The sequence below is a fragment of the Boleophthalmus pectinirostris genome, unplaced genomic scaffold, assembly GCF_026225935.1.
Source record: "Boleophthalmus pectinirostris isolate CB_2022bp ecotype Guang Dong unplaced genomic scaffold, ASM2622593v1 HiC_scaffold_19, whole genome shotgun sequence".
Classification (NCBI taxonomy): domain Eukaryota; kingdom Metazoa; phylum Chordata; class Actinopteri; order Gobiiformes; family Gobiidae; genus Boleophthalmus; species Boleophthalmus pectinirostris.
Window position 1 is genome coordinate 17,532,384 of NW_026571140.1, and position 21,987 is coordinate 17,554,370.

Genomic DNA, 21,987 nt, shown 5'->3' on the forward strand with positions numbered 1-21,987 from the left:
GTACATGGTTTGTTAGTTACATTCACCAGTGTTATCCACTGCTAATCTTTTTGACAGCCAGCCCACTGCTCCTCCCAATTTCTACTGAACAAAATGGCCACTTTGCCAAATATCTCATGTATCAATGCATTGTGCATTTTGACAAGCTCCCATCAAAAGCAGTGGTTTAGGCTACAACAGCCTCACTAGCTGTTGTATACTCATGTAATGTTATGTTTAAACTTTTATTTTTACTAAGACTGAAGAGAAAGTAAATGGAACAGAAAACACCGTACAATAAATAGCTGTGATTGATAGTTTAATTTTGAACAGAGACACAAAGAAATATATAATACTTCATACAAAATTATGGCTACTATCATATTAGTGATGGAATGTCTCTGGATAAGTCTTCATGGCTGAGCACAAATCATTAAACATTAAATTACTGATCCTATTGTGAGCTGAAAAAAAGAACATGTCCAAGTTCATAACAATATCCTTTTATTCTATGCACAGTTTTCCAAAGCAGTAGGTCTGTAAGCAAATTACAAACAAAATGACTTGCTTCTATTGTAACTCATAAAAAAGTATAAAAGAGCAGAAATGCACTATGTGATATAGCAATCCACAGGTCGTTAACAATGTTTTCATTAAAGCGTCACATATTCAAACTTTACATCAGGTGATATGAAAAATGTACAACTTCATTTAAGGGACTTTTGTACAGCTGGCAAAAATACCTCCAATGCCCCGTGAATGGGCTTTGGCAGTGCAGCAAACTGGCTCTGCTAATTTCTTTTAAAACAACTGTGGTATCAAGGAGCAGTAAAAATACATCCACCACTAAGGTACTTGCCTTGATCCTGAATTTTGTATTTAGCACAAAATATCCCCTTTGTTACACAAAATAAAACATAATTTAATTAAACATCTCAAGAAGAAAGGTTTGGGTTGCCAGTTCTCCACTGCAGGTGAATCCTCTCTGGGTACAGTGGACTCTCCACATACAACATGTACAGCAGATTACAGCTACATTTGAGGATGTGATGACATCAATGATTCATGGAGCTTCTGTGTCAGTCCTTTCAGTTTCTCAAAGCTTTTTCCCTTCTGTTCCTCTTTTGTGTCCTGCCAGGGCCACATTGTGACATGATTGAAACGTGCTCAAATACCACGGCCTTATAAACCCTGATAGTTTGAACACATTGTTTCATGCTTTTGATGACAAAATGTGTGAATGTAATGAATAAAAGTGACAGATTGGAGAAGTGAAAGTCTTGGTATACACTGGCCAGTGTTTGGCCACAGAGCGACGAGTGATTTACTGGTTTCCAGCAAGTCATTCAGTCCACAGCCGAGCTGTTAAAATCCTTTTGTGGCATTCAAAATGTCCGCCAGCCTGCTTGACTGTCAACTCCGGCCTCATAAATAAAGCTTTATTGTTAAATAAAACAGTGAAAGACACACGTCTTTCAACATATTGAGTGCCCAGTCAGTTTGGAGTCCACTAACTCAAAGACCTCACAAACAACTGCCAGGCAATGCCCTGACAGACTGGAGTCATAGTTCAGCCTATTTTATAGACAAACCAGCTAGTTACCCCCTGTACACGAGTGCATTTCCACGCAGAACATAGTCTGTATATAGACATGTTTCTCTCAACAACTGGAGCATGTGTCAGAGAGCCTTATGACATGAACAGAAACTAAAATGGACTCTACACTCCATTATAATTTTGTGATATGGCTTTTTGTGTAGACTTTATGTAACAAATGTGTCTTTGAGACAGCTTTATAAACATAATTTGGATACCTTGAGACATCCCATCCAAAAAGTGGATGGTTGGCTCCAGCTATATACAGTCTATAGTCCTGAACAATAAACAGGTTCTTTGTATAACATTCTGAATCTTTTACACACTTCTTAAGTGCAACGTGAAAAAGCAACATGGAATGATGCTTTTATTCTCTTTGCGGTCCAGCGGTTCCTTTGGGCTCAGTAGATGCTGACCTGGGACAGGACCTGGGCATGGGCTTGGATTTGGGAGGGGTGCGCTTGTTGTTGTTGTGCAGGTTGAGGGCTGCCTATGGGGGCGGAGTGTGGGGTGCTGGGGGAGTGATGCGGAGGCGAGTGGGGAGTACACTGTGCCTGATGCTGCAGGTGCTGGAGCTGCTGTTGATGGTGGAAGTGGTTTGCGTGATGCAGGCTCTGCTGGTGATGCAGGTGCTGCTGCTGCTGTAGCTGCTGCTGGAGGTGGTGCTGGAAGTGCTGCTGCTGCATCTGCTGCTGGATCTGCTGCTGGTGCATCTGCTGTGGATGCATCTGCATGGGTGGGCTCATCTGGGACACGGCCGACGACTGTCCCCCAACCATACCCCCTCCTGCCCCCATCTGCCCCAGCATCTGGGGAGGCATCCCAGGACTCATGTTCTGGTGGGACACTGTGACAGAGGTGACAATCTGACTGCCCCCTAGTCTCATCTGCAGGGGCTTGGGGGCGATAGCCCGAGGGATGGCCTGCTGAAGAGCCTGGGAGGCAGAGGGCATGGAGGGGTGCTGGTTCAGTGGAGAAGGAAGTACCATTCCTGGGGACAGGCTGGTGGAGGCCAGAGTCTGTTGCACCGTGCGGATGGTCTGTGCCTCTGCTGACTCTGCTGCAGCCTGTGTCAAAACAACACTTCTTTATGTACACGTTCTTCCGATTACATTAACACTTGTTACAGAGAGTACAAATCTCTTTCACACCTTCTCACACAATAGTGCAGCACTGAGGATTTGAAGTAATGAAACCAACTTTTGTGTCAAATTAACACATTTTTCATGTGAAAAGAAGATGAAAATATTTCTCACCTTGGAAACAAGGCTGGCTCGGTATGCTGCAAGGGCCTTTAAATATTCCTTCTTGGCTGCTTCGGTTTTGCTTTTGTAAACCTGGAGTCGTCAAAGATATTCATGTTAACACATTTATTGCACATACTTTGACATTTTATAGTAGAAAGTATAGGAGTTTTATAGTATAAATGTTTTAAAGTGTTTCAACACATAGAATGGTTTGAAACGTACCTGCTTCTGCTCCTCTCCAAGGCCATCCCACATGGAAGCAACAATCTTGGACACCTCTCCAAAAGTTGCATTGGGGTTCTGGCCTTTGATGGCCGCCTGAGTGTCTCTGAAGAAAAGAGCATACGCTGACACAGGCTTCTGAGGTTCGTTAGGATCCTTCTTTTTCTTCTTTTTGGGAGTCTTGGGCTTTTTTGAGGGATCTACTGGCGCTGGTCGCTTCTCTCCAATCATCTGCAAAAAATGTACACAGTTATAGACAATATAATCCAAAAGACATAGATAATTTTCTTTCCACTTTTCTCTTACCCTGGTGGTGTCATCTTGATCATCCTCATTGATAGAACTGGAGGGAGAGGGCGTGGCAGACTTGCTGGCAGGTGGTGAGGGGGATGTGTGGGTGATGTTGTGTCCTCCCATATTTAGGCTCAGCTGTCCATTAATCTGCGACTGGTTAATGGTGGAAAGCTGATTCCTCTGCATCATACCATTGGGACTGTGCATGTTGATTATAGACTTCATCACCATGGCTGGGTTAGGTTGGTACTGCCGCATATGGCCTGGTCCAACATTCTGTAGGGAGATAGAGATAAGATTGTTAGTAATAGAGTACCAGTGCTATGAAATCAGCGTGATGCTGTATGTTATAACTGCCTGCTGTTATGTATTAACACTGGCAGAGAGGTCTTGTAGTCTTGAATGGTCTCTGCGCTCTCAATGACACCCTGCTGTAAGAAGCGGTATCTTTTTACCACAGTGAAAATGGGGTCATTGGAGGCTGTGGATTGTTATGTGGCAGATCACATGTCATCTTGTCCCTGGCCCTTACTGGCTCTATTACAGAACATGATAAATTATCTCCACAAGTGAGGAACAGTGTTTTATAAGCACGCATTAGCCTGGCCATTTATAGACTTTACATTATGGAAATGTGAGGTACTGTTTTTGAAATCAAAATGCAAGTGAAGATGCTATACAATCAAACAGCAATGGATATAAAATACAGGTTGGGTATGAATTCAGTATATGAGTCCTATACCAATAACTATGCATGGCAGAAGTTCTGTTTTGTAGCATTCTCATCCAATGAGAAACAATTAATTAATGAAGTTATATTTGAGAGTAGCAACCATCAGCACTGAATATCAAGGTGTGCAAATGCTCGGGTATAAGGCACAGATTTGCTTATATGACCCAACAAAAGCATATGCTACATCAAGTAAGGCTATTGGTCAAATGTGGACATTAGATTCTGACTCTGTGACACTGTCCATGATCAGAAATTTTTGGTATTTGACTGTTCAAAACACAGTTGAGCTTGACAACAAGGGTCAATGTGAGTTTTCTGTAACAGATTGCCTTATATAAGTCAAATAATCATGTAATAACAGCCTATTTGAGTAAAACATCTACTCCTTGGAAAATCAGACAGTGTGCTTGCATTGATTGTGCCTATTGGATGAACAATAGATTTGCCAGCTTCCCAGAGAGAAGACTGATCAGAGAGCAGATCCGACATGGACCAGGGCTGTGCGGGGGGAACGCCACAGAAAAAGGTGATTTGTTCTCCCCAGGTACACCCATCTGGCATTCAGACAGAGGCAGCGACGCAATCTCCTCCACCATCAACAACACATCATAAAACCCACACACCTGGCTTTATTGAAAGAACCTTATGAATGCCTATCTTCCGAAACTATATTGTAACACCTTTTCAACAACACAAACATATTAGATCTACAATGCAATTCTCTCTCATACACCTTATCATAAACGCAATCTACCAAGTGAGCAGAAGTGATTTATATTTACACATGCAACATAATGTTATCAAAATATCAAAGAGTTTTCTCATAACAGTAAAAAAAATGTCTGATTTCCATATGTGCAACCCGCAATCTTCCAAGTGTTATTGCCGTTTTTATTACCAGGAACAAAAATGTGTCTAGCTATTTTGGCTTTGGACTGGCTGCGAACATCAAAGACATGCACACTGAGCTCATTAGCACTGGCCATCTGTATAATAACGCTTTTGTTCAATTCCAATGATGGCATTTGACTTGGAGCAATGGCCCATCGTATCATTTGTTTTGGAATATGGTGATTTCCTCCTAAATGGGCCTCTTGGATGGTGCCATTGATGACTGGAGTTAAAAACCAGAGATATAATCATATAAATGAACGTTAGATGTCTTCATTCACCGCGCGTCATTGATTTGCAGGTGGGATAAAAAATGGACGCTAATTTAAATGAATAGGACATTTGCATTTAATGGACGTGTGAAGTTAACCAATGGAAAGATCCGAAAAGGTAAATTGTGCTAAAAGAAAAACAGTTGATTGTGAGCATGGAAGTGTTTACGAATGTCTCGCCTCCAACTCATTTGCATTTTGATTGCTGTATTGTCAGCGGTCCTGGCACAAATCTCACTAGAAATTTTGATAGTCATCATAAATCTGGAAACAAGTCTTTATCTCAAGTGTGCAGTGGCCAGATGTGTCTTCTCCCTCAACCAGGTACAACTATAATCATTTGTGTAGACTTAAAAGACCTGTACCATATTTTTCCCATGTTATCTTGAGCAAAATTTGTCTTGCCCTAGCACAGATATATTGTATAAGCAGATCTCGAGGTCAAAGTAAGTCTGCTGTATTCTCTCTGCATTAGGGCTGGGCATCTGTATAGTGGTGTAATTGTAGTGTGGTCCACCAAAAAATTTACAAAAAAATACAATATATCAATACAGAAGCCCAAGTTAAAGAAACTGTCTCACCAAAATTAGTATCACAACGATATATAGATATTTTGACATTTTTGTACACTCCTAGTCTGCATGTAATTATAAAGCATCAGGTAATCAGGAAGTGCGTGTTAGCATGCTAGTCGTTTTTAGCTTTATTCTCATGTCAAAACACCTCTTTGGATCCTGCGAGCACTTATAAACTAATCACGGTGAATAATTAGGATGCTCAGTATGCGAGGAAGGGATGTCAGGGATAACTTTGGACCTCTGCAAATTGTTTCAAATGAACCAGCTCTGTTTTCCACGTTTTTAAGCCAGTGAACATCAGGTAGCTCCTTTAAAAATAGCATGTTTTGTATGTTACCGCTGGCGTACTTATCAATGCAACCACTTCATAGTAGTAGTTTCTGGTAGCGATAATGTGCGAAAAAAATCCCTCCTCTAAAAACACATAACAGCTGGGTGTAAAACATATTATGCATTCACTGAATGTGCCGATAAACATCTCAACACCAATGTCAATGAAAACAGGCCTTGGTTCAGCGTGTTTTTAAAGATATTGGAAATCAGAATTTAAGGAGAATTTATATGAACGCTGCTGCTCTGTGTACTAAGCTGTAACAGGCTGAAAAGAATGTTAACAAGTTCAATTTCCATTCAATCAATGCCAGAGCTCTTGGAAATGTTCCATGGCAGGAGAGGGGTAAAATCGGTAATTATTAGGATGAATCCCCCAGTAACTTTCGCCAGCATGAAAGGTCATTCCTATTAAAGATAGTTTATCAGCGCCCTGCACATATTCCTTTACTTGCCGTCCAAAAGCGTACACCATTTTATTTTTTTCTTCTCTTCCATTTTCAGCAAGTCTGTGCTTAAGCCAAATGAGAAAAATGGAATTGTGAAAGCTATAATAGCACCAAGATAAATTGTTTTTCTTTCCTCTGCCCTGTCTAAGTCATACACACTCCTCCAACCTCTAACCCTGACTTCAAAACAAATCTGGTCACTACATTCTGTCCCCTTGGTCCCTGTGTAAAACCAATGACCCCTTCTACTATTCCTTGCAATGCATTATGGGTATTTAAAAGTGGTCTGACATGACATCATTCCATTGTGCAAGCTGCCTGAGAAAAGTAAATTACAGAATCAATCATGCAGAAGGTCAGACTGAGACTTCATTACAAGTATTGCATGCCTGCATGAATATCTTTCATTTCTGACTGGCCCAATATGTCACAATAGCTGCTTGTCCGGGGAAAGAATAAAAAAAGAACAGGAGAAAGGAGGGGAAAAAAATCCACTCTCTTAAATTGATGTACAACTCAAGTCAGTGCGTCGTGGCTTGGGAGGGAGATAAGAGGCAAGTGCAGAAAAACATGCTTTCTGCAAGAGCACCCACCTTTTCCATTTGACTGGGGAGAGCTTTTGACCAGCCAAACTTATGGTATTATATTTCCCACACATCAGCGCACTATCAAGGCATATCAAATCATGTGCACTACAAAACTACAAATGGATTTTCACCCACTGTTTAAGCTAGCAAAAGGCACAGTGTCGTATTACTGACATGTCTTCATAAGCAGGAAGATTGTGACAAGAAGAAGAGGTGAGAGAGTAGTGATAAAAGCCTAGTAAAAATACACAACTGTACTGTAACTGAAATGAGCAGAAACAGCTATTAAGATATTATTTGGCACAACATTTTTGTAAAAGTGCATTACGTAATTTTTATGTGGATGAGTACAAAACCTGCTTGTTTCCAAGGAGATTATATTTTTTGTCTAGAATGCTCCAGAATATAGCATTAAAGGTAATGCAACTGTTACTCTGTTGTAGTGGTTTAGTATTACTCATAAATACCTTGAATAACATGCTTTCTATGTTAACTGTGAGCAGTTAACAGAGAAGCAGACCAGACCTGTAATGTGCCCTTGTTTTGTCACCCGCTTAAGGTAATAGAAAAGTTATAGAGCGCCTTTAATTTCCGCTGGTGCACATGACTTTACAATGTTATTAGTTTATATGCACTGTGAACCACGGGAATCCGATTAAGGCGTACCGATAAATTAAACTGATCACTAAAGCTGTAAACTGTGTGTTGAAAACTATTAACTAACAACATGTACTAATAATAATATAAACTAATAATAAACCACTAAACTAACCAGTATTGAATAGCAGGACAGTTTTAGGGATGCAATCATATGATACTGCACCAGATATCTGCATTTTGATGGATCGAATATCCCAAGATCAAGTTCAGTCGATATCCCATTTTGGTCTATAAATTGGTGTAATTTGACAATTTACTGGCCAGTGTTCAACCCAAACACACACCAAATTGAACTAATATATTTTCAAAGCTTTTCTGTACTTCCTCCAAGAAACCACATTTGGATCATTATTTACCTTATGATATTTGTGTTTAAAGGAAATATATTTTCAGCCTCTGCCCTAGTATCAATTTATGTGATTAAAATTGAGTTAATATCAGGTTTTTGTAGATACTTAATGCCAATGTATCAGAACAGAAAAAGTTGGATCGGTGTGCCCCTAGTCCTGTTGATATTTATCATGGTGTACTGTACTGAGTCCTTCATCTTCATAGTCTGAATATCTTATATATTATATTCAATATATGGAATAGTAAATGTGAAAAAAATGGATAGTCACATCTAGCTCTCAAGGCACATGACATTACACATATATTTCCCATGTTATAGGTAGTTAGCGGTTTCAAGTCCAATTGTGAAATACACTGAGCCTATTCCAGCTCATGCTTACTGTCACAAAAAACCTCAAATGTAGCGAAGGCACCAGGTGTTTTTTGAAATAGAACCCCAGACCCTTGCTGTGCAGCCAGGAGAAAATCGAAAAGAAATTGTGAATAAAGCAATACTGGCAGCTCTAACTCCAGTACTATTTGGCACTATTGAGAGTCAATCACAAATCAGGAGGACACATGCTGCGAGACAAAAATGAGAGTCAGAAGCTTGTTAGGAGAGCAGATTAAATAAATAATGACTTCGGATTCAGGGCTTGCCAGGCACAGAGCAGCCGAAACAAAATGCATTTCTCTTTGTAGGGGCTGCTGCAGCATCTGTGGCCAATTTAGCCCGACATACGCCCAACATTACGAGAGGAATTAGCAGAACACTTGGCAACGCAATGACATGGAAGGAGGCTTTGAAAATAGCCCAGGTATACGCAACGGATGGATTTCTCATTTTGCTTGCGATAAGGGACAACACGCTAAATATTCTGCTGCAGTGAGCGTGAGTGCATACTGAGAAAAACAAGGAAAAGCGTTTGGAAAATATGAGCGCGGGGGCTTGATGAAAAATGTAATTGCAATAGTGCATGGTTTATTTGTTTGCCCCTGCAGCCATAACAAATAACCCAGAATGTAATCATGTATATAAGGTTGTCATTGCTTTATCAGTGCGCTGACAAAATGACAAAACACCCCTCTCAGCGCCCGCGTTAATCACTGTCACCGGGTATGGAAAGCAGCCACAACGGTGCTGTTACTTATCTCATTTAGAACTTGTATTCCCTATTCAGATATATCTCCAGATGAATAGAGTTTCCAATGGCTTTGTAGGTGCGACTTTTGGGGATCAGTCCCATTTGCGGTGGGAATGAAAGGGCAACGCTAGCTTTCATGTGCTACAATGTGCGATGGCCGATAACACTGAGGAGTGCAATGGCGACAATAGACAAGACAAGGCGGAGAAAGAAACTACATTGGGTTTTTAATAGAGTCCCCGCACAATCAGACACATGAGCCATGCAAATAGTGTTAAAGAGGAATAATGTTTGAGAATCAAATCTAATCCTCCAGCAAGTCGAGAGAACAGTCCGGAATGTAATTGTGCCGAGGTTCCGTTTCTTCCAGATGTAGAGAGCTTAACTGACCATGAAATGAAAATTCTTTAGGGCCATGCCTTCTGGGGCTCACTTACTGTACACTGCGGCGGAGATATTTTAAAAGCTGCAATTATTTTACATGCCAGAAGCAGGGAAGCATGGGGAAGAGCTGTAAAAGTTTATAACCCTTTACCATATGGAATGTAAATAAATATATAACATGGCTTCCAGGGAAAAGGGGCTAAAATGTGTTTCCTTTCAACACAGTTCTTAATGCAGTACCATTTGTGCTTTGAAGAATTCTCCATCAATACCACTCGCTCCCCTCGCTCAGGCTTGTGTGCTTTCATTTCTCTGCACCTAAATGAAGCCTTCTATGTTTGTAATAGGTCTATGAGACAACTAGTCAGCCAGTGACATTTCCATTTTTCCTCCTCAATGCTTCTACGATTGTGGCATTTGAAAATGGCTTTCCACACTCCGACAACAATCTCACAATCTACTGTAGCAACATGACCACAGTGAATACTACTTTCCTTTGTCTAGCCATCCGTAGAGTTTGACGGAGAATTAGAACAAAAGGGAAATAAAAAGGATTGGAGAGCGATTTTCAAAGATTCAAACATTATATTCAGAAAATGTGTATTACTGGTGTGGTATTTTGTCTAAGTCTGTGCATTTGATCAGATTTGAAACAGTTCTGTTCTAAAAAAAACATGAGAGCTGTTTTGCCCCACTAAACCTGGAGCAAAGCCAATTTTCTAATTAAGAGTGGCTTTTAAAACTTGAATCATAAAATGTAACAAATGCAAGATAATAAGGCTAATCTTTCTCTACACTTTAACTTTGACAGTATTTAAATAATTGTTTCAAATTATTACGAGTCCAATTAAAACCCAAATAATTGTCTGTAATTATGATTTATTGTATTCTTTTTTATTGTTTTTGCAAATCAAGTTGAATGTTTTTTTTTCTTGCACAGTTGAAACATGCAAGGTGATAAGGTAAGAGCAGTTTTATTGATTATCTTCATAGAAAAAAAAACAAAAGAATGATTTTGTGTGGTCTTTTTACAGATAGTGACACAGATGCACCAGCGCTCGCAGTCGAATCTGGAGAAGCATGAATAATGAATAGCTACATGTCAGTGTATGCTCCTGTCTTTTCCTCTATACAAGATGAATGCATTTTGTTACCTCTACACCATCTGCAAACCACACACATGAGATGGAGCCAGGTTGAAAAGCTCTTGAAAAATCCTCACAGTAAGTAACATAATCTGGTGACATTTACTCAATGTGATCATAGGCCTCGTGTGTTTTAAACAAGGCCAGATGCCGGACCAGATGTGTCCACACTTAAAAACAGCCAAGGTGACATTATAGTTCACTAAAAGCACCATTTAGGAGCTGATGAAAGGTGTCAGCAGTTTATAGTTTGAAACCACGGTTTTACTTTGCAAAAACAGCAGGTCCAGCAGGTACAACTATGACAAAGAGGAAGAGGCTATTATGTTCCTAAGAATCAGTCATGGCAGATGCGCCTCTCACTGATGTGGTCTTGTGGTGTCTGCATGGCAATAAAATCTACTCCAAAGTTGACACAAAAATGTAAGCATGAGTTAGCGCCGTGAAAATGCAGTTATCTCTGGCTTTCCAAACGCTAGTTTATTGGCTTCAGTACAGACTGAAAAGCAGTGGCCAAAAACTCTTCCTCCTTAGAGAACATGGAGTTGTCAGTTGCTGCTTTTATGTGCAGAAAGAAAACTATATAAAAGGACCAAATTACAAACACTATATTTATAATTTTGATCTTGATTTTGATTAATATATATAGTTGACACATACCGTATTTTGGGGGAATTCCTATGTTTTTTTTTTTTTGTGTTTTTTTTTAGATCAAAGCTGAAACAAAACAACTTCAAATATTTACAAGTGTTTGGTAGAAACTTGTAGTAAGTGTGTGTAGTGAGTAGTAAAATATATTTAAAGGTGCACTATGAAACTTTTCTGGTAGAGGGCTTTCAGGTCAAGTTACAGGTCACATCTGTGGAGAGGTGACCCCACTCTCAATAAGAGTGTAATCTTTTGCAATTTGCACACCTGTAATTGAATATGCAAGAACATTCCAGGTCAAGCAACAACATCTGGAGACAAGCAGGTGGTGTATCCCACACCAGAAAGTTCCCTAGTGCACCTCTGAAGAGTGACTGGATGAAAAATAGACTTCATAATTGCAGCAAAAGTAAGGCAGAATACTCTTGTGTGCAGGTCTGTCACAATAAAAGAAACATTTAAAGCCCAGTGAAATCTACTATTATTTGTCAGTTAACCACAGAAGTTACTTATTCAAACCTTTACAGCTCAAATGTAATTGTATTACAGTAAAATACCCCAAATCTCCCCACTTTTACAAAAAAAAAAACTGTACACATGATCAATATTGAGCAATAAAATATATTGTTCCAGTCTTAACGTGACAGGTGTACTTGCACGTATTGTTTTCTGTTCATTTAACTTACCACAGATTGGCCATTATTGCCTGGTCCTCCTTCCTGGTCCATAGCATTGCGTGAGATGGTGATGGAGGGCAGCTCCAGGCTCTGTGGGGGGAACTGTGGCAGCAGGTGCCCCCGGTGCAGGTGCGTATGCTCGGACATGCCCGGGTATGGAGAGACCACTTCTGATAGACCCATGCCTGACTCGGTCTCAGGAGGTGGTGTGATGGGCGGGATCTCAAACTCCTCATCTCCCAAACTGGGTGTATGGAACGTCTGTGAAGAAGAGGAATGTGATAAAGGAAAATAAAAGAAATAAAAATAGTGCTTGGCCTTATCTAACACACCAGGGATTAAATCAGACAACTTTGTTTAAGAGCGGAGTGCTTCGGCCGAGGTAATACTCTTGTCTGTAAGTGCACTAAGATGTAACATTTCCTAAACCTATTAAAGTCCACTTTGAGGAACACAAGAGCGCAGTAGTGGACGTCAAAAGCATACACACACAAAAAAAAAGCAAGCGGCAATCATGGCCCACAGAGAGGATACATGATAAAAGCCCTTAATCTTAGGGACAGGGGATACTGGCTGTTGAAGTGTGCTGAAAATACAAGTCGTAGCGAGATGGGTTTAAGAGAACATTTTCAAAGATTATTACGCTTGGCCAGAAGTGCTTCTTTTTGTTCCTCTCACCCGTGCCCTCAAATCTGCTCATCAAACAGTGTAATCCTTGTGCCTTTTAAATTAAAGCTTTTGGTCACACTTAATTTGCTTATGTGGATTCTCTGAGATGAAATGTTCACCTACTTGGATCTTGTTTTCATCAGAACATTTCACTGTCAAGAGCTACTGTGTTAAAATATTCTCAAGGGTCACACAGCACTGTGGAAAAAAATGACTACAACTAGATATTGATGTTGCTTATTACAACTCCCACACCAACTTATTCTCTTCCTCCTCCCAATACTATAACCGGAACTCCACTACCAGTCAAAAGTTTAGACTCTCTCATTCAATGTTTATTTCCTTTATTTTTTCTATTTTCTACATTTTATACATACAGAAGACATCAAATATATGAAGCAATATGAAATTATGTGTGACTTGAACTTGAGTCAGACTTGAGACACTATTTTTAGGACTTTAGACTTGACTTGATAAAATGGACTAAGACTTGGGACTTGAAGGTCTATGATCTGGGACTTGACTCGGACTTGAGGCCTGTGACTTGAGAAGACTTGAGAAGCACTTTTAAATCTAAATTCTTTCTATTCTGACCGTAATGATTCACAGTAAGATCTTGTCTTTATATACTCTATAAATACTCGCATATAAATATACTATGCTTTTTTTAAGCACAATTTATCTTAAAAGTCATAAATAGCAAAAATCTAAACTATGTTTTTTATTCTTTAATTTAAAGACTTGAGATGACTTAAGCAGACGACTTGGACTTGACTTGGACTTATGGGCCAGTGTCTCAAGACTCGACTTGGACTTGCCTGTATTTGACTTGGGACTTGACTCGGACTTGAGGTCAAAGACTTGAGACTTACTTGAGACTTTCAAATCTAAGACGCGGTCCCACCTGTGGTAAATAACTACTACATATATTTTTATATTTTATATTCAAATCCTCAAGGTAGCCATCCTTAGTTTTAGAGTTATTTCACTTTTTTTCTTTATTACATAATTCCATATATCTTACTTTATATATCTGATGTCTTCTTTAAGTATATAAAATGTAAACTTTTTTATCTTTTATGAATGTTAAAAGTGCATTGTAGTTAAGTGTATCTTTATTTTCCATTCCTGCAACAGAAATCTCATATAAGCACAAGGGTATTTCAGGTGCTAGGACTGACCAGTGCTGTTAAGGTAATGATAAAAACCTCTTAAAAGTGTGCACGTGTTCATAACAAGAAAAGCATCTTAACTTAACGCGCTTCACCTACTGTTAAGTGCAATTATACAAAGTTCCATAAGAGCTCAAATCCAGTTAAAGTAACAGCAGCACCATTACCAATATTGAATGACATGACTTCCTGCATGGAAAACGTATAAAACATCCTCAGAGCTAACCAAGTCAATTTTTCCACAGATGTAAGATAGTTTTTGTGTTTTGTAGGTCCTGGGGCCTATTTTTGAGCTTTCTGAGTCACAACAGTCAGTAATGTTAATTGAGTTTTTATACTGTTTTCCTATTGGCTAGTTAAAATGTTACCAAATAATTTTACTTAATGATATAAAATGTGCTTTTTACAACAAAAGCTATATATAAAACCTTGAAAACCTAAACCCCCATAACAGGGACGGTTATGAAACTAAGCTAAGGGCAAAACTGTGAGAAACAGTGCCAGGATGACTGAGTCAGACCTGATAAAACTGATATAAAAACTACTGCAAAACTTGTTGCATGAAAATAGCTGCATCTGTCTTTGGGAATAAGGTAAGAAAACAAATCGTATTACATCAGAAAGACAATGATCTGAAACCGCAAAACATACTGCCAGTTTGCCTTTGCGTCTAACCTGGAACACTGCTGACTTTTCCTGGTTTAGCCCCGCCCGACTCTGTCTCCAGCGGGGTATGGAATAACAGACAAGAGGCTACATGGGGAATATGCCAGCGTAGCCCTTGATTAGACAGTATTAATGTCCCCTTCTCTTTAGCACACAGACACTCAAAACTAATTCATAGCTTGTTCGGGCCAGCTGTCTTGACAAGCACTGATGAATTCCAGTAGCATACGCAGCTAATAGAGTTTTCATTCTCTCTTTTCGTCTGTCTTCCTCCTCCCGACCCATGTTTCACTTTGCAAGGCTTGTTTCACAGTGAGGGAATGGCTGCTCTTTTTAGAAGGAGCCAAAGCAGTATTTATCACAGGCCTGGCCTCTGGCTTACACAGCGCTGTATAAATCACCTGAGGAAAAACCTTTTACTACCACTGCTCCCCTGTAATATCATGTCACAATAATGCCTCATCAGCAGCATGTAATTTAAATATAGACTCTTTAGGAAGTACATAAAACAAGTGCCACGAGCCAAGGCAAAGATTACTGTGAAGAATTAGTCCAGGTCATGATCTTGTTAGTATTTTTTTATACTTTCCCCAACGGTGAATAACACTGAATAAAGTCACACCTGTGTAGCGGCTTTTTAAAGGCTGATTCAGTGTCATTGTCACATGATGAGTAACAGTTCTGTGTGTCACAATTGCAAGGATAACAAAATGATGTGGTTAACCGATTACTGTGATTATACAAGTCGCAGAAAAATAATAACTGCGAAAATTGTCATTGCAATAATTTTCAAAGCAGAAATAAGTCATTTCAATTCTACTGAAATTTGAAAAAAAAACAAAAAAAACATATCAATCACTAAAGTTTTATGTCATAGCATCCCAAGTTATTCTGCATTCATGTAAAAGAAAATGGGCAAATCTAATCTGTTGGGTGTGTATCAGAAATTTTAACTTGAGAAATTGAACCATTCAACTCAGTCAAAAGAAGTATTAAATTCACTATTGTAAACCACTACTACTACGTGTGGCCTCAAGCTATACGTACAACTTCTGGTCAACATGTCCATTATGCCTGAGTTCTACTATGAACACGTGTGCTGAGGGAGTGCAGTACAGTACAGTAGCAGGACATGACTAAATAGGCCAGTGGCTCCTCTGGACTGCTGCAGTGTTATATAACTAAAGGTGAGATTTGAGATGAGTGTCAAGGAAGTAGAGAGGTTCAGGTGGTTTCTACTTCTCTACCAGAGAGTGACACTGACCTTTGAAGTAGAAGTGTAGACACGAGTGAAAGTGAACCAGAGAAAAATGACATGTCATGGGTAATAAAAAGAGCTGCTTGAACACTTAAAATTCTCCATAAAATAACAAACAATCTGTTAATATTACAAATGGGAGAAGAACAATTTCCATTAGATGAGACGAAATACAAGATTGGGACTTCATTTCTAATTCCAAATATATAAATTTCAATATTCAGGTTGCAATTTTGGCCTCACAGTCTTGTATTTATTAGATTTAATTTTTTGTTTCCATTCTTGTACAGCTTTTTGGAACTGTAAGAGATGTAACTTGCCAACATGTAACCTTTTTGTCCAATCCAAATGTAAACACTTGGAAAAAAGATCTCACTAGACAATTTTTATAATGTGTGCACAATCTTGGACCATTCCTATGCTATGGGGATTGACAGTGACAATAGATTTAAGATTGATTCTCGTCTGAAGGCTATGAGACATGACTTCAGATGATGAAAGTGAGCCGTTACACTGTTACACTATGTTTAATGGCATCCTGCATAACACAAGATAAATGTTGATATAGTAGAGTCTCTGGGGGCTTTGGCAGATTATGTTTCTCTTTTTAGCATTGGTAACCTCATAATAATCCGTTTAAATTATTCTAAATGCTCAGTGCAGCCAAGAGTGAGGACAGACACAGGCTAGTATAACGTAATGTACTCAGAAAGTCATGGGAAAAGACATTTTGCTCAGCTGGTCTCAGTTGTGTGTTGTAATTGTAATGCAAATTCTTTACATTAATCTATTAGTTGTTTAAATTGCAAAATATTCATGAATTTGAGAGATACTGCTTAAGGGCATCTTGATTGTATATTTACAGCCATAATATGTGTTTCTTCATGTATTTCTTGTGTCATGTAATTTGATTTGATTAGTTAAAAAGTTTATAGTTACTTTCCTTCTGCTTATTTACATCTTGTTTTTATTTTGATGCCCTTACGAACTGCAATAACAAAGGAAATATTGTCTTGAAGCATTTCGCTTTTCACAAATCCATCTGGCATGTCATGACACTATCTTTTTAATTCATTTGCTCAAGACAGAATGCACGTGATTCCCTGTTATAGAACTGCCCTTTTATCCAAAATGTTTCTTACCACTACAAGACATCTGAACTATCCATGCTCCAACAAAATTAGTTATACAGATGTCTCAGTCAGTAAATAGTAACTGATGAATGACTGTTCCTTAGAGACTAAAAATACTTTACAAACACTTTACAAATTTGCAGCTATAGTCTATTGTTTTGAAAAAAGGAAAAATCTTGTCCAATCAGTGTTACATTCAACTCTATTGAACCAAGAATAGCTACAATCAGACGTAGTGATGCAAGACGCTGTGAAACCAACTCGACAAAAATATAATATAGATTCTGACAAAATGGTTTTGCTTTTGCCCCCACTAGACTCCGATCCCTTTGGTAATTCCAACCACACCATACATGTACAGTAATTGAAATGGAGGTGATGAAAAGATGTTTATCGATGAACTGACTCTTGCACTCCTCCTGTTTCTTTTTCAATTTCAAGAAAAGGGCTTTTAAGGCAATATTTCGACCTCCTTCAATAAACATTGCAATAAGCAAGACTTGTTAAAGGTACCCACATGTGATTACTGCATATAATAGACCTCAGGATCAATAGTGGCCAGAGTGAAGATCCAGTTTCAAACATGTACACTGGGAAAGTGCTGCTACTCAAATGACAACAACCACTATCCCTCATCAACATTATTTCAAATTTGGAGTCCATTTCTACATATTTATAGTTGATTACGCAGCTCTAATTGGATTGGGGGAGTAAAGTGATCCATCTGACTGGAACACAATCTCGGAGTACAGTATTGTTTTCCCTGTGGAGAAAGCAGTGGAGGATGTATGCTTTAGACAGTGCACCAAGGTCATCTTATCTCCTCCTCTAAGTGCACAAGGTAAATGATACAGCTGGCATGTAAAAAGGAGCAGGACCCCGCTGCATGCAAGATTGGGATTACTTGTAGTGAAACATGGGTAGATGTTTAAGAGTGTATTACATGTTTGTAGATGCAGTAAAACAATTAAAGATACTATATACACAAAATGACTCTTGTGAGCTTTAAGCCGTGTTAGAATGTTGTTACCTCTGCAAAAAGATGCCTGCTATGTGTTGGTTCATTTACGTACATTTGATTAACCCTTCATTATTAGTCTGTCTGCATCTTCATAGCTCAAAATGCTCTGTTCCACCTTGTGATGTCATGTAGTTTTCAAGTTAACAGCTACCTTGCAGCAAACAGCTTGCCTTTAGTTCAGTAGAGTTTGGCAATTCCAGGGCTGAAATTATCCAAATTATTCTAATGAAGGTGTATGGAGCTTTAAAACATGGTGGAGCACTTCCTGTATTACCACATGACATCACAAGGTGGAGCAGAGTGTTTTCTGTTTGAGAGAAGGGATTAGATACTTCAAATTTGACTTTTTACAGAGGTGGTAGTAAATGACTAGTCTTCATCACAAAGGCAAAGTTTGCAATCATTTTTTGGAAAAAAAAAAAATAATAATAATAATTTATTCGCAAAAGAGCGTATCAACTGGTTAAATATTAGGACAGCAATGATTCATTGACCACATGTGACAAGTCAACTATTAAAAATAATCATAAGTGTATTTTGATAATCATTTGATTAGTCGACTAAGCAAAAACGCAATCACTACCTCAGGCACGGCCACGACCAAACTGACTGGGGGTGCATTTGAGTTTCAAATGGGTGCAAACATAACATGCTTCCATTAAGTGACATTTTAGGCACCTCAAATGAGGGTGCAAACATTTTTTGCAGTGCACCCTTTTGCACCCCTGTAAACCCGGGTGTGCCCTGACTGGCCCACAACTAAAATAATCACTAGGTGCAGCCCTTAACATTTTGGTAAGTTTCAATAGGCCATAATTTGCAAGTGAAAGTCAAATTATGCACGAAGGTGGGAAAAACTGTATTAGTTTATTACTTCCTCTTCAGAAGCACATCTATGTTTCAGTCAGTCTATTCTGATTTCTCAACTTATGATTTTGATTTGATTAAGAAATTATGCAACTGTTTTCTTGTCATTAGTTTTTGCCAAAAAATGTATATTGTAGTTACACAAAATGCAAGGCTGTGCTCAAATAAGAGATGTGTATTTAAAAAGAATTAGATTCAAGTTACATTCACTAACATGGTCTGGCTAAATGCATGTGGTTTATTGAGGACAGTTGTCATTATGCAGCATTAGTGTATGGCATACTTCCTCTACTGTGCCCTTGGAGGAACACAGTGTATTCAATGTTAAGCAAAAACCCACAAAACTGAACCAAACTAAACGCAATCTGAATGAATCTTGAATTGCAACAATAACACTGTACCTTACTGTTTGATGAAATAAACCCCACTCTTAAGACTTTCTTCTCTGTGGCTCTTTCTAAGCACAATACCATCTGTGCCCCAACACTGGAAACAGTTGTTCCTTTTGATAAAATGCAAATGACTTTTTTTTCTACAAGAACGGCTCTTCCCTCATCCTCAAACCTTAAACCCTCCCCCTTGTTCCTTTACTGCAGAGTGGGCCTCACAGCTGGGGGGCTCTCAAAGCAGCTTGCGTTGGCGTTACCCCACTGCCCTGGCCCCCTGTTGATACATGGATCCACTCACATGAAGAGTTAGGCCCCTAAAATAATGTTTATAGCACTTCTGTAGAGTTGGCCTTTATTTATTTGAGGGAGGGCACGGATGTCTATGAACTGTCAGGAAGTACTAGTCACATTTAGAAATGTATTAGAACTGCATCTAGTGCTTTTTTTTTTTTCAATCGATTGAATAGTCAAGCAATTATAATTTCTGTTGCACCCAGAGAACCTTTTGAACTAATTTAAATGTGATTAAAGTGAAAATATTATCAGTGGAGGCTTTGAAATAGAATATAGTGTATCGTTGATTTATTATTATTATTTTTTTTCTTTACAATTTTAATGTAATAATGCTTCTGTCTTAGTTATAAAATGTATTTTGGCTTGTATTTTCTGTATCTAAGCAACAACTAAAGATTATAAAAATCCAATTACATTTATTTTAATAGTCAATTAGTCACAATTACTCAGATTAATTGCTGTAGTTCTAATCTATGTGCATTTAATTATGTCCTATTTGTGGAAAATATGACCACACACTAAAAGAGAATTAAAAGAGAAACCTAAAATACCATTGTGGGTGTTTTTCCATTTAAGTGTTAAGATTCAATACAAGGAGCTCCACTGTGTAATAGTATGCCTAATAGTAAAATATACATCCTCACTTATATGATCAGAGTTTCAAAAGTATATGCAATCAGACAAGGGTTAAGAAACAGCAAAAGTGACATTGCATTTAGTTACTTGAGAATAGGTGGAAATAAACCTCCTTTCACAACAGCCTCTCTGTGTGAGCGCCCACTGTTCTGAGGTCATCCCCAATGCCCAGTGGATGTACCATAACAATAAGTCTATCTACTGTATCTGGGCTGCCTAATGGGGCTTTGCGGTGGGTTTGGAGAGCCTGATCCATCCACAGAATCTAAACTGGAGAAGATTGGCCCGTTTGAACCACAGAGGAGGCTGAGTATTTTTGGTGCACTTGTCTCTAATGACAGGGTAGCCGGAGTGGGCGGAGGGGGAATAAAAAGGGTAAATTTAGCACACTGTTCAACCTTATATGACTCGGTAAAGTACATGTGGCAATACAGAGCATAATTCTGGCATATTTACAACTTTATATCATGGTTTTGTTATAAGATATTAGTCAACTGTCAAAGTCCTATATTATGCAATGCTTTAATGTATGTTATTATGTTATTTCCTCATCAAAAACATACCTGGATTTGTCTTTCGTTTCACACAAACCCTGCATATTTCTTGAGTTCTTCTCTCAAATGAAAAATTGTTCCACTTTGTGATGTCATGTGGTCATACAGGAAGTGATCCACTGTGTTTTTAAACTCCATACACCTTCACTAGAATCATTTGAATCATTTCAGTACTGGAATTGGAAATCTCTACTGAACTAAAGGTAAAATGTAGCTGTTAACTTGAAAACTACTCTTTATCTTTTGGGATATAGACAGACTAATAATCCAGGAATATTAAAACATGTGTGAATGACACAAAACACACTCCAGGTATGTTTTTGAAAAGGTAACAGCATTGTAACATGGCTTAAAGCTCACAAGAATCTTTAAACAGGACAGTCAGAGTGAGAATATCCTAGATTTCTTAGAACTTTGGACTGAGGCATATTTCCAGTATTATAAATGACTTTGGTTGATGAAAGGAATATAATTTGGTATTTTCTATTACTGTGAAGGTCATAAGGAAAAATACACACTTGCAAATTGTCGGTAAAAGGAGGTTTCAAAAGCTAGGTGTAATTTGCAGTCCCCTCATCTCTTTCAATCGAAATGTTCAAGGCTTCGCAGCAATAAAGAGACCTGGGTCTAATCTGGATGCAATTTCTTTTTGTAATAAAATGGTGACATATCTAAACAATAAAAATGCAATTTGTTTCCATTTTATTTGCACAGTAGGACTGCACGATTTGGGGAAAATATCTAATTTAGATTTTTCTGAAAAGCATTGTGATTGTGATTAGATTTGGGATAATAATAATAAGATTCTGTTGAAAGTTTGTATTTTAAATGTGTCCAGGAGAATTGACAAAGAAATGACAAACTAATACAAGGATCCCATTTCGCATGTTTGTACAGATCTAAACTACAGCGTTACCAGTTTTATGTAGAATAAAACAGGATATGTTGTTTGTGGAGGTTATTATTAGGGATGCACCGATTCAGCTTTTACAGTTCTGATACCGATGTTGATACTTTAACTTCTGATTTATGTATTTTTTTCGGCATGTAAGAAGTTTACATTCTTTTACAACAGAACATATAACATTAATGGAATCATAGCAGAAATAACAATAACAAAAAATAAAAGAAATGGTGCAAAAAGGAGTGGGAAGAAGAAA

At 38.4% G+C, this 21,987-nt stretch overlaps 1 protein-coding gene across 1 annotated transcript in view; it reads right to left on the reverse strand.

Moving 5' to 3' along the window:
• Positions 1–359: 359 nt before the first annotated feature.
• Positions 360–21,987, reverse strand: part of tox3 (TOX high mobility group box family member 3) — a 47,020-nt gene continuing 25,392 nt past the window's right edge. Inside the window, exons 3-7 of the mRNA XM_055154676.1 lie at positions 12,178–12,429; positions 3,352–3,615; positions 3,046–3,276; positions 2,833–2,913; positions 360–2,643 (exon numbers count right to left, since the gene is read on the reverse strand). Coding sequence (XP_055010651.1) covers positions 1,978–2,643; positions 2,833–2,913; positions 3,046–3,276; positions 3,352–3,615; positions 12,178–12,429 — 1,494 coding nt within the window. The 3' untranslated portion in view covers positions 360–1,977. The remainder of the gene's footprint in view (positions 2,644–2,832; positions 2,914–3,045; positions 3,277–3,351; positions 3,616–12,177; positions 12,430–21,987) is intronic.